Source organism: Ceratotherium simum, chromosome 13, assembly GCF_057802395.1.
Source record: "Ceratotherium simum simum isolate JZ-2026a chromosome 13, ASM5780239v1, whole genome shotgun sequence".
Taxonomy (NCBI): Eukaryota; Metazoa; Chordata; class Mammalia; order Perissodactyla; family Rhinocerotidae; genus Ceratotherium; species Ceratotherium simum.
This window is the reverse complement of record NC_141912.1, coordinates 23,830,164-23,844,019: the sequence shown is the minus strand read 5'-3', so window position 1 is coordinate 23,844,019 and position 13,856 is coordinate 23,830,164. Positions and strand designations below refer to the sequence as shown.

The following is a 13,856-nucleotide window of genomic DNA, read 5'->3' as shown; positions in this document are numbered from 1 at the left end:
TCGTCTTGGCTCCTTTCCAGGCCGTTTCCAAGTTATCATGGTCACGAGCACTTTCTCCCTTCTCAGGGCAGATGCCCTTGACAGGGGGCAGCATTCAGAGTAGTCAGAGTACAGAGTGAGAGCCAGGAAGGGTCCAGAGCTGAAAACCAGGAGAATTCAGTTTCTAGTTCAACTGGTGCCTTTGGCTCGGTAACTTAACTTTTCCCAGTTATCTGACCTTTAAAATGAGTTTAAGAATTCAAATTGGTGATGACTCAGTCACTTACCCTTTCTAAGCCTCAACCATCAGATATATAAAATAGCATGAACAACGCCAACACTGTAGAGAAGTTGTTAGAAATAATACAGTATTGGAAAACATCAGTTAAAGGCCTAAATAGATCAACCTAGTGGTACACATTTTAACAGGAACCTGCAAACTCTTTTAGGTGCTGTGTATCCCCAACTATTCACCAGAAAGTTCAGTAAGGTAAGTCTGCTCAAAAACTTTTTATATAATATATATAACAATTCTATAAGTAATTAAGCATTTACCAGATATGTTTTGCTTATTAATTAAGAAACCTACAGAGTTTGATTGGGATGAAGCACACATCTAAGGATGGGAAGGGGCTTGGGAGAGACAAAAGGTAGAGAAAGAAGGCAGATCACGTTCAATACCAATTGTTGATTAGTACTGGGAGAAATGCGTCAAGTTAGGTACTGAAACAGATTATGAGGATGAGTCCCCCAAAGGCAACTTCTCCTACTCCACCACTTTCCAGGGAGCTTTGACACTGAAATAATCTCAGGGTCATTTAGGACAGGATGCCATGAGAGCCAAGGGAAATAATGATAACAGGGACCATAGGAACCACCACAATACCAGCTAACATGTTTTGAGCACTCATTGTGTCCTAGACACTTTGTGAAGTGCTTCATATACATCAGCTCACTTTGCCTTCACGGTAACTCAGTACTATTAATCCCCATTTTATGGATAAAATAAATAACGTTGAGAGGCTTGACAATTTCCCAAAGTCATAGCAAACAAGTGGCAGAGGTGGGACGGACATCTGCCATCTCTCTGACTCTCAACTGCTCCAAATCAACGCACTAAATGCGTAGAATCGCCCTCCATGGCTAGAGGTGGCTCCCGTATGTTTGGTCCAGGTTGTCTAAGTCCCTGTTGACTTGCTTCTGTGTGACTTTGATTAGCATTGAGGTTATTAGCCTGGTGCTTATTGACCTAATGTTGACTGGACTTTCCAGGTCTCCCCAAGGACAGCTGAACAGCTTTCTCTCTTAAATACGTGCAGTCTCGTCCCAAGAGAGAGGCTAAAGCAGCTCCATTTTAGCCGATGTTTTCCAGAGATGAGGTTTTCTCATGCATTCATTTAGTCTGCGAACACTTATTGAGTACTTACTGTGTGCCAGACACTGTTTCTGGGCCCTGGGGAGGCAGCGGGAAAGCTGCCCCCAAGGAGATCACATTGCTCAGCAACTTACCATGGTGCCAGTATATTCGTCCAGCTTCGCCTCAGAAATGGTCTTTTTGTGGTGGAGGAAGAGGTCTTGGAGAAAGTTCTGTGAGACCAAGAGAAGAGTTACATTTTATATAGTGAGTAAATAAACCACAAATATCTCAAGAGGCCTTATTTTAAGGATTGTGGTTTGTTTGTTTTAAAAAGGAAATAAAATGCTTTAGCAAGCCATAAATCCAAGAAAAAAGAACTGGCGCTGTTTAAAGGGAGCTCTTGGAACCCAGAGAATAGCTCTAGGCATGAAAAAAGTGTCAAAACTCCTCAATTGTGTCTCTTTCCCAGAGAGAACAATGTCACCAGCACTGTCTAAACCTCTAAACACAAATAAGTATTTTTTTAAAAGTAACAAATATATATCCATTTTTCTTGGAAACATAGAAATCAAACTCATGATACACATATATCAAATTCCCAGTGATGAACAAACCACCCTTCACCCAGAGACAGTTCCCAGCAACACTTACACGAAGTTCAGCAGCCGATATAAAGCCACTGCTATCAGCATCGTATTTGCGCCAAATCTGAAATACACGAAAGCCATGAATCTATTTATCCCCAAATAATTTTGGCTTGACTTACACTGCTGTCTAGTATGGTTCAGCATCTGAAAACAGTACTTAAAAGGGTGCAAATAAGACTTTGCCTAGGGAGCTTTAGGCTTTCTTTGGTGACAGCAGTTGTTTGGGCAGAACTTACTAGAAGTGAATCACTACATTTACTTGGAGCCGCATAGGAGGACCACAGTGCACTCACTGAAAGGAATCTTTTGGAAAGCTCCAAATGGAAGGCTATGAAGCAATGGACTTCCATTTGGGACAATATGGCAAACTAAGAAACGTTCTCTGTACTAAATTCCTAAAAATGCAGAATACTCTCAAGACAACTCTTTAAATATACAGCTCTGCTGGCAAGAAGGTGAGAGGACTTCTAAGAGGCCAGACTTAATAGGAAAGCATAAACCCAGAGAAGTCATGTATGACTGAAACCAAAGTCTGTCCCAGGTACATCTGCCAATCTCTGACAACTTAGCTGCAGCTTTCTCAGAAAACGCACACAGGGTAGACAGGAGACAAACCCTGGGGCCCAGGCAAGGTGGGAAGTCAAACTGAGGCACCTGCAGAAGACTAAAACCCCAAATAGCAATCACCTTATTGAAAGCATGGACTTCTCCAAAATAGACTGTGCTGCAGAAAAGGCCCCTAAGGAATCCTGCCTGTGTGGCCTTGGTTCTAGGTAAAGGGAACATCTCTAATTCCCGGTGATTAGCCAACCCCTTCATTGGTTTGAGGACAGCATTTATCCAGCTGAAGACACAATTACTAAACTGGAAGACAGAACAGCTGAACATTTTCAAGGAAACACTGAACTGCTTTCTTTAGTAAGTAGTGAGATTTTGACCTCCTCTGGTTCTTCCACGCACAAGCCTCATAAATTAGCAAGTTCACTAACTTGCATACAAAATGAAAAAGTAGTATTAAGCATTTTTTTTAATTGACAGATTTTCCTTTGATGTAGATTGGGTTACCTGAGTCACCAACTGCAGGGACCTTAATTCTAGAGCACAGTCAGGGCCCTGCCTGAACACCCTGCAGGGACAGTGGGAGATGCTGATGCTGATGCTGATATTTAGTGAGAAGCGTTCAGAAGCTTCACCCCTTTCAGTCCTGGTCACCAACATTCCTGCCTGAATTTAACCAGACTTATAAAATCATCTAGTTAAATGTGATTTCTATTCTAACTTTTATTGTGTGACTGTACCAAAACTAGGAATGAGAATTTCAAATAATAAAAAACATTTTTACAGGCTTTTTTTCATGCTATTCTCCAAACATTTTCCATCTAAATTTTCTTATAATTTTACTACAACTGAGCCATTGGAGGGCCAAAGATTTTTATGTAAATACTATACCTGCCTGTCTTTAAGGAATACAAGCAAGATAAAAAGACTTCCGGGCAAACAAAAATTGTTTATTACCAGCAGACTCTTAGTAAAGGGTGTACTCTAGGAAGGAGGAGGAACAGAAAGAAGGAAAATCTAAGATACAAAAAGGAATGGTGCACAAAGACAATGGGAAGTGTAGGCAAATTGAAACAAATCTTGACTGAATAAAATTTGTGGGGCTAAAGAAAACAAGATGGAACTAATATCCTGGACAATAATGGCATGTGAGCTGATAGGTGTATGTTAGGATCAAAGCGTTGTAAGGTCCTGTGGTTCAGAGGGAATGTAATGACATTAACTTGGAATTTCTTAAAATATATAGGATTGTAATAGGTTATAACAAATTTAATTTAAAAAAAGAATTTGAGAATCCAAAGTAATATTTTTTCTTAATTGGGTGGAGAAAGGGAAAGCTCTTGTTTAAGGAAGAAATTGACAAACTAAAAGGAAGGAGAAAAAAATGGAATAAGTTAAAAAAAAAAAGGAAGCCTCCATAATGCCATTTCCTTTTCCCATTTCTCAAGATTATTCAAGGCTACACAAGGCCTAACATTCTAATACTTTTTTTCTGATTATAAAAGTAAATCATATTCATTGTACAAAATTAATGAAAGACAAAAAGAAGAAAACTGTAATCTCCAGGAATCCCTACCCCAGAGATAGTTGCTTATTATTTCTTTGTGTTTCCTTTCCATCATGTTTCTATTATAAACATGACAAAACTGAATTGGAGGTCATATTGTCTATTCACTTGGGTGGTCTATTTACTATTTTTATTTAAAATTGTTTTGTGGGCATTTTTAAACTCAATTAAAATTATTTTGAAAATGTCATTTAAAATTATTTGTGAATAATTATGATTCTACACACAATCAGAAAATACAAAAGTACGAAGAATATGAAAATCATCTGAAATCTTAACACTTAAAAACAAGCAATATTTATCTTGTATGTATTTACCTATTGTCTTATTTATGCAGGTGTTAGGATGAATAATTTTTTAAACAAAATTAAGATCCTAATGCATATACAATTTTGTCGCTTAATATTATAATGCATTTCCTCCATGTTATTAGATATTCTTTGAAAACTTGATCTTTAGTGATGCATAATATTCCACAATGGGGCTTTTCTCTCATGAACCTCCAGTGCCGAGAAGAATATGAGCATGTTGCAGGTGCTTATAAGTATTTGTGGAATAAAGGAATCGTATGAATGTATTATAATTTACCTAATTTTCCTTTCATTGTTAGCAATTTGTTATTTTCAATTATAACTATAAGTAACCATAAGCAACATTTAATGAACATCATTGTGCAGAAAACTCGTCTACATCACTGATTACATCCTTAAGATACATGCCTGGAGAAATAGAATTATTAAGGCAAAGGATAAAGATTTTTTTTAACTAACTTCTGATAAGGAAATTTTAAAGGATCTTGATTACATTTTTGCAAAATAGTTTTCCAGAAAATTATCCAATGTGCATGCCTACCAAGAGAGCATGAGCGACAATCTCAGTGCTTCCTTGCCAGCAGTGCATATTTTTGTTGATCCTCTTAAAATCTTTACCACTTTGGTAAAAATTAGTTGTTTTTAATTTGCATTTCTTTGGTTACCAGCATATATTTATTATATATTCACATTTCTTCTGTGAATTGACTATGCACGTGCTTGCTCAATTTTACATGACTTCCACTTGGCCAGAAGGTAAATAAAGTCATGCAAAAGGGTGCTAAGTTATTATCTCCTAAATGGGGATTTGATAACTGTTTCAGGAATGATGTCCTGGATGCAGTAGCTGTTTTAATCTGACACTCTGGCCTTGGAGAAACCCTGCTCTGCCCTTCCCTGGCCTTTTTTCACCAACAGACAGTTAACACCTAGAGGCTGAAAGAAGAGAGAAAAGGATTCTGCCTTTAGCTTTTACTCAAGTGCAATGATTGCAAACAGAAGGCCTGCTGGCTGGATCAGCACTCTAATAAGTTGTGTTTTGATTGTACTGTGCCTTCAGAACTAGAATTAGTTGCCAATATTTAAAAATAAGTAGTTTCACACGGAGTCTAGATGTCGACAGTATTCTTAAGAGGCAGCAGTTCACTAGAGCTCCACAGGGCTACCGGCTCTAGATGGGAAATGTGCCCTCCAGTCTCCACAGTCCCGTGCCTGAGCCTCCCATTACATTCCTCAGCATAGTATCTGCCTGGCCCTTTGTCCAAGCCCTCCCCCTGCCCAGGCTGAAGGAGTTTGTCAGCTCAGGAGCAGCCTAGGTCAGCCCACTGAGAGAGCACACTAGGGCTGGGGGCCAAAGTCCCTGCTCATCACCAAAGGATTCTTTGCTTGGTCTCATCCTCTGTGGGCAGCTCTCCCTTGGGGACTGGGCAGAAGTGGTGGCAGCCACAAAAGGTGACTCTTCTCAACCTTCATCCTCCACAGAGACACAACCAAACACTTACCTGCATAAACTCCACACTGCTGTCCAAGGGGGTTTCCTGGCGAAAGAGCAGAAGAAAGTTTTCATCCTCGGACAAGAACATGCTGGCAAGCTAAGGAAATGGGGAGAAATAGCAGTCAGTGACATTGCCGGTGCTCCCTGGGTAAAAGGCGTGGTGGAACATATTATAGGGCAGAAGGTCTTGGCTCTCTCAGGATGGAGAGCCCAACTTGCAGTTCTGTGCCCTTGATTATCATTTATGATTCACTGATTCTTTCAAAAAGTATTACACTCTTATTAGACATGAAACACTATGTGTATCTGCCTTCCATAAGCTTACAATCCAAAATTATTATCATCATCATCATTATTATTTAATAATAAATTTGTTCTAGGCACTATTCTAGAACCTCCAATATTATATTAGTTTAACTCTATAATAATAATAGAAAATAAAAATAGCAAATAATTCTTACACGTGCCATGAATTTTTCTAGATGCTTACATATGCTAACTCATTTAATCCTAACAACCTATAGGGTACACAACACACCATTGTTATTATTTATTAGTTAAGGAAACTGGGCTACCCAGAGATAAGGAACTTGCCATAGTTATGTAGTTAGTTAAGTGGTGGAGCAGGACTTTAAGCCCACACTTTTAACTACTATGCTATGCTGGTGAGATGCTGAATATACGAATCACTTCAGTGCCATATGCAAGAGCAGAAATGATTGCTGTCTGGCTTAATTCTTGAGTGTTGGCTATGGTTTATATTCTTTTGTATTATTAGTGTCTATATGATACTATAATGGTTGGTTCACCTGTCATAAATTCAACCATCTAGCTTTCTATATGAGCACCAGTTCTATTGATTTACTTCACTCGCTCCCATGAACAAAGGTAACGTTTTCTTCTCCTGCGTGATTATAACACTTGCTTCAGCACATAGGCATGTTTGGCTGGGTTCATTGCCAAACCTGGGGTATTGCGGTGTATATTGTCTTCTTTCTGAGTTGTGCCCCGTAAACAATAGCCATTTCTTCTATAACCAGGTAGTTCTCTCAGCATCTTGTACAATGCCAGGGAATGAGTCCAGAGCAAATGCTTTTGGTAGGTGGTAGGCATGATTAGCCCACACTCCTATTCATATTCTCTAATTGGATGTGGGTCAGCTCAAGGATACATCATGTGAATAATAGCTATCATATATTGAGTACCTACTGTGTGGCAGGCACTGGCAACATGCTTTTCATTTATCGTCTCATTAAATTCTCACACCAGTCCTTTGGGTAAGTATAAATACCTCCTTTTACTAATGGGAGGCAGCACAGTGCAGTGCATAAGTGATAGTCTTTAGCGTGGATCCAAATTCCTTCTCCATTATTCACCTATTATTTGATCTTGGACAATTTAATTGGTATCTCTCTGCCTCAGTTTCCTCATTTGTAAAATGGGGATAATAGTATTTATATTCTGGTGCTTATGTGAAGACTAAAAGTAAAATGATGTACTATTTAGAAACTATTTAGCAAAGTCCCTGGTACATATTAAACATTTAATAAATCATAACTGCCATGTTGATGAAGATGGTGTAATTGAGGCTCAGAGAGACTAAGTAGCTTGCCCAAGATTTCATATTCCACCATGTTGACTTTATGCTTTTTCTACCCACCCACACAAGGTCAACTGGAACTGGGAACTGCTCTTCAGGACTAAGCAGTGTTTTTTCACATAGGGATAGCACAGGCTAAGAAACCAAATTAAAATATAATTCACTGGTCCTAAGTCTTTAAAACCCACTCTGCTTTCAATTTTGATTGGAGTGGCACAGAGGGGCGCTGAACAAATCAAATACACAGATAGACCCCAAGCCTCACTTTAGCTCCAAGTTGTAACTCTTTCCCCAGCTTACTTTTGGCTAAAATGTCTAAAATGTGTCAATGTGGGCTAATTTTTATGTCATGACTTACTTGTAATTGGAGTAAGTGAAATAGTCAATGGTATAGCAGAAGAAGGTAGGGGAGACCTTGCTACTCTTTAAACTCAGAGAGTCATGAAGTTTCAAGGGGCCTGGGGACTGACATGGTCTACAGACAACCTCAATTATGCTCATTTGCAGGACTCCATGACAAAATGGTTGGCATGGATGTCAAGGTTGTTGCCAAGTTCCCAATTGCTTCAGGAAAGTCTGCCTGTTATTAGTAAGATAATTACATAGTTTTCAATTATTTACCATGTTTCATTAATTCATTTATTAAGTCTACAAATATTTATTGAGCACCACTATATGCTACGCTCCATTTTAGGGGCTAGAGAATACAGCCATGAACATGTTGTCGTGAATTCTTTGCTATTTCCAGCTTGATGCTTGCACTTACTTTTCCATTAATTGACACCTTGATACTTTTACATCAGTTATAGTGCAAATTGTTGCTTACGTATATAATTTTTGCCTTTGAGTAAAAATTTGGGAAACAGCTACACTCATATATCTAGGGTTTAGTTTATTAGTTTTCTGAAAAGGCAGTCTCCTGGTGAACATGTCCATTTTTTATAAGGAAACATTATATAGTATGAACCTGTATAGATTCATACCTATAAATGGAGTTACACTTAAACCCCTGCCACTTATTGATGCTGCGAAAGAAACTCAGCTTCCTCATCAGTAAGATAGGATAATACTCCATGCCTATCTTCTAATAGCTACTGTGGGGATAACATAACGTGATATGTGTAGAAATCCTTTCTCAACTGTGAAACTTGCTGTAACTGGAAGGAAGAATGGTCAGGTTAAAGATAGGCTATCGAGGCCACTGCCTGCTTAACACAGTTCCTCTCTTTAGTAGGTACTCAATATATGTGGTTTAGTTGAAGGAAAGACAGCTGCTGTCTGTTTTGTTTTTAATGATCATCAGGGATAGATCTTTCCAAACTCCACTGCGAGCTGATGCTGAAGTTTAAACTCATTTATTGTCAGTAAGTTTTTCCTTATATCAAAGTTGAATTTGAACAGGACACTGTGCAAGAGACAAATATTAGATCAAGTAACTGAAAGGCCTCCAGCATATCAATTTCCCAATTATTAAAGTGTAAATATTGATTGACCTAAATAAAATGATAGAAGAATCATACACTCTTTATTACTAAGCAGATGAAAAAGGAGAAGTGATTACTTCAAAAGTGTTATCTAGGCCAACTGCCTTGCAGAGCGTTCTAATTTCCCAAGAAAATGTAAGATTTTCATTGTCTTTCAAAGGAAATTATCGCCCATGAAGGCACAGTCAAGAAAGGTACAGTCCTGAAAGGTACCTCTTTCATCTGTATGCGACCATCTTTAGAGACATCGTGGGTGGCCATAAATTGCTGTTTCACCTTCTGCACATTTTCTTCCATGACTGCATCCTACAATAGGCCAGAGAGAACCACATTAAAGCCACTGGGATTCCAAAAATGTAGTTAGGATATCAAATATTCAGAGCATACAGCCTGATAATTATGTTAGTCTAACCTGGAAAGCAGGTCACTTAGCCATTTAAAGTGAGCCTACCGTGTTGTAGAAGAGAGAACAGTGATGGAAATTTCTTGAGCAAACAACCACTAGAATCTTGTCTAGGTAAGACATAGCTAGTGAGCTCCTATAATATGAATGAAGAGAAGCTTAGAGACTAGAGTGTTGAAAGAATTAATTCTAACATCATTATATGCTTTGTTGTGACAAAAGACTATGTTATAATGAACATACAGACTTTCTTCCCAAGAACTTAGAGGTTTTGATCTATTTTTAAGTGAAAAGTCCAGTTCTTCTAGGCCCCCAGTTTGCCATAGCTCATTCTCTTAATCTTCTCCTTAGACTCACTGAGGAAAAAATAATTAGAAGGGGAATACAATTAAGGAGGAAATGAAAGTAATAATTGTTGAATTGCCAAAGATGTCACATCTCCTTCCCATGTACAACCTTTTCTACAGATTAAATTGTTCTTCATCAGTGAACTGCAGGGTTATTGTAAAGAAAGATGACGTATGTGATCAACAACGGAGAATGAATTCTGCTGAAGACTCCAGACTCGATCAATCATGCTAAATTCATCATCTCTAATACTACCACATTATCCCTGCCAACTAGACTTCCTCATATGACACTCCACTAAATACAAAGAGACTAGCCTCTCTGGTCTGGGCATCATAGAGTGTATGTGTGTGCGCGCGCGCGTGCGTGTGCACGCGCGGGGGCGCGTTTGGGTGCATGGGTTCTGCCAGGATAGCAGTCATTTCTATATCTCTAAAATACAGTGTCTGTGGAATGAATAACTGATTCTTTATGGTGAGCTAGGCATTGCCAAAAAAAGTTAACTAACATAGGCCATGTTGATGAAAAATTAGACTTCAAAGTAAATAAGTGTGAAGCCAAAGAAGACATAGCCAGATTCTACATGCCACTTTCAGTTTGAAGGCACAGAACCTTGACTTCTGTCCTCTCAGACCTCTAACCCCAAAGACCATGACTATTACTTGGACCTAAAGCAAAAGAGCCTAGGGCTCCCTCTGTTATAATTTCTATCAGCACCAATCCTGCCCACCTTGTCTGAGACTCTAGGCTCCAGTAGGGCGCTTACCATCTTGAAGCATTGAAAGAACCCCAGGATGTGCTACAATCTGTACATGAAGAATGTATACACAGCCACAGAAAGCAATGCTCTGCAATGGGCTGGCTATATCTAGACCCAGTTCAGAAACCAATTCTGAGCATTTGAAAAGAAAAAGGTGGGCAGGGGGGTGGGTGAGTAACAGAAACAGCAGAAAGAGCGGCTGATGGTTCCATTAAGTCAATTCCCACAGAGGCTCTGAGGAGCAGGTAATTACAAGCAGGCTGGTTGCTCTCCAAGATTGATGAGCAGGCAGCTTTCTGTTAGAAACCTTAAAGTTCCTTCTTCTGAGGTCTCTGTGACCTGCTAATCAGGAGAGGAGAGTAGAGCTATTCAGACCTCTGAAGAAATGCTTGCTACTCCTAAACACCAGAGTGAGGCACTGCCTGGTCACGGAGGGCTCCTTGCTACTGGTTCTGTACTCGCTAGGGCATCGCTGATTAGAAGTAGCTGTCACAAATAGTGACTGTCTCTCGGCTTAAAAGGCTTCCACTTTGGAAGTCCTGCACTCTTGTTAAGGACATGCTTAGGGCCTACTCGTTTCTCAGCAGCAAAAAAGCCCAGAATTAGGAATAGTTTCCTTAATCACGGTTGTCCAGGTAGCATGGAGTGCTCAGTGAAAGTCCCTGTAACCATACTCCCCAGGGTAATGCCTCAGCATTTTGAAAAGGAACAATGGCAGATGATACCATTTCTGGGTAACAGTTTAAACAGTTTATCGCCTTGGCTCCAAAAGCTCTCTCCTTAGCCAAGTGCTGAGGAGAGGTACCTGGGGCTGCTGCCATAGCTCAGCAGGACTGGCCTGATTATATCATAATCCCCTCTGCAACAGGTAATCATTGTTCCTGGAGGGACAGAGGGTGAAAGGAGAGGCAAACTGACTTAGGGTGCTTTAAAATGCAAGATCTTAAGCAGACTCCAAAGGTACTAAAATACCTAGTGAGAGGCAGACAGACAGAGACCAAGAGGTCTGTGTGGCTGTTGGAGGCAGATGGCAGCCTCTTTTATTCTGAGTTGGCTGTTCCCCTCACCCCCCATTGTCAAAATAGCCTCCTGGAGCTCTCCTTGGTGGTGCAGAGCTCCTTGTCCTCCTCACTGGGCTCCTACATGAAAGTGTGATGTGCTCCAGTATTCTTCCATGTAAACAGTTGTATCTGAGGTTAAGCTGTCTTCACAATTCATTCTAAATTCGACTGTTTCCAGAGCTACTCTCCTTTCCCTTCAGCCCCTGATGGAGTCTTTACCAGATTCTCCCATCCCCAGGCTGCTGTCTCTGTGTGTGTTTTTCCTCTGTGTTGGTACAGGGATCTTCAAAAGTTAATCTACATCTCTCAAGGCCGGATTTACCCTCAGGGAGGGACATGGACGCTGGATAGATTGGTTTACATTTATACCTGGGCTCTGGGTATGTTGGGTATTTTCTGGTTCGTCATTCCCTAAGAAATCTGTAACCTCCTTTAATAAAGCGAATAATGGAAAAAATGATTTTAAATGGTTTGTTTGTGATTTGCTCTCAAAGGGGTATCAAATGCACTAAATGCCCAGAACCTTAAAGCCTTTAACATCTTTTCCACCTTTTTGAACAAAGTGAACTGCCTTATCTTCAGGTTTAAACCCATTAGCAGAGACATAACCAAGGAGACGTTCAAAACTGAGTTGTTTCAATCTACAGTTAGGATCTCTGAGTGGATGACAGATGTTATACTGAAAGTAAGTGACCAGCACGTCTAATGCTACAGTTGTACCTCTTATAAAACCTGCCTAAATCCCTTCATGTTGCTAGGAGAGGGAGAAAACCTACATGCATGCAAGGAAGAAAAGCGGTCAGATGGGATTAATAGGTACAAATCAACATAAGACTTGAACGCTGCTTGTATTTCACTGAGACACACAAATTAATGCTTAGTGGCACAAGTACTTACATCGGTACCCAATTTCGTCAACATGTGGTGAAAGAAAACATCAAGCTCCTTCTCTTCTATGTAACCTTTTTCTAAATACAAGAAGATATGCATAAATAATAGTCACATATATATAGAATAACGTGACATTTAGTATTTATCTAAATTTGTTTTTAATCTCGTAATTTATAAAATCCCCTTGGATACTATTCTTTGCTATTCCAATAACTAAGTGTGAACATCTGCCTCCAGAAAACATGGATTTGAATAGTAAACACATATTCAAGAGTAAATGCTTTGTGCTGGGTTTATATGAATATTGGAAAAGGAAAGCTATTAAATACAAGAATTTTAATCCACAAATAAACACAAGTTTTAGAATAAAATCCAACCCAAGGAGTTTGGAAGCTTGGAAAAATTTAATGGATGTAAGTATTGAATCTTAGTTTGCAGGATCAAGACACATACTTTAGATATTTTCTTTACGGTAGTTTGTTAATAAAGACAAAGCAAAAGTTAGGTAGTTCCATTTTCTTTTCAAATAGTTTTTTTGGGGGGGCGTGAGGGTAGTGTTTTTTTGAAAGCCTATCAAATTCATCCTCCCTTTGAGAGAGTAGGAGTTACACAATAAAGTCACTGAGTGAAAATGAGCACATTTAGGGAGGGCTGACATTCAGGTATCTGAAGTCAGCCCACAAGTCTCAAATATATATAATGATATTTGTCATTATATATGTGGTATATCATTACACGCACACACACACATAGGGAAGGGGGGCAAGTCCCTCCTCTCACCCTGAACTTTCAAAAGTTATCTAGGTGTGTAACTCCAGTATACCAAACGTCGCCAGGTGTGCTGCGTTAGGTATACTGCGTTAACAACGCTGGAAGACGACTTGCCCTGCAACGAAAGACGTACAGGAAGGGGAAAATTCAGGTCCTTTCAGCAAGACCGGGCGTGGAGCCACGTCTACACCTGAATGTGCAGGTGGCTGGTTCTACTCACCCTCCACGTCAAATCGCTGCCAGACCTCCCAGAAGCCAGCGGCGTCCAAGCGCCCCTGCGTCTTTTCGCGGGCGCTGTCCATGGTATTGACTACAAAGCTTAGGCACCGGCAGGGAAGGAATACCTAGAGAACTTTGGTGACGACTCCTTTGCGATATTTTCTGACTCCCTCGTCTGCTTCTTTCGCTCTCTGATTTGCTTTGAACACCTGTCTGTGGGACGGGCGCGAGGGCAGCTGGCGAGACGGCTGGTGGCGCCTTGGCGTCGCCGAGCAGTCCCCAAGCCCGGACAGCGGGCTCTCAGCGACACCAGCTGCTTGGAGCCCGCCCCGTTCCTGGCGCGTAGGTCCCTGCCCCGCCCTGCGCGCTGTCTTCGGTAGATCCACAGGGGAGCTCTTGCCTGCC

The 13,856-nt window shown here is 40.3% G+C and overlaps 1 protein-coding gene across 1 annotated transcript in view; it reads right to left on the bottom strand.

The window, feature by feature from the left end:
• Positions 1 to 13,534, bottom strand: part of SCGN (secretagogin, EF-hand calcium binding protein) — a 38,984-nt gene extending 25,450 nt beyond the window's left edge. The window contains exons 1-6 of the mRNA XM_004432060.3: positions 13,453 to 13,534; positions 12,468 to 12,538; positions 9,212 to 9,304; positions 5,922 to 6,011; positions 1,988 to 2,044; positions 1,489 to 1,566 (exon numbers count right to left, since the gene is read on the bottom strand). Coding sequence (XP_004432117.1) covers positions 1,489 to 1,566; positions 1,988 to 2,044; positions 5,922 to 6,011; positions 9,212 to 9,304; positions 12,468 to 12,538; positions 13,453 to 13,534 — 471 coding nt within the window. The remainder of the gene's footprint in view (positions 1 to 1,488; positions 1,567 to 1,987; positions 2,045 to 5,921; positions 6,012 to 9,211; positions 9,305 to 12,467; positions 12,539 to 13,452) is intronic.
• Positions 13,535 to 13,856: the final 322 nt, after the last annotated feature.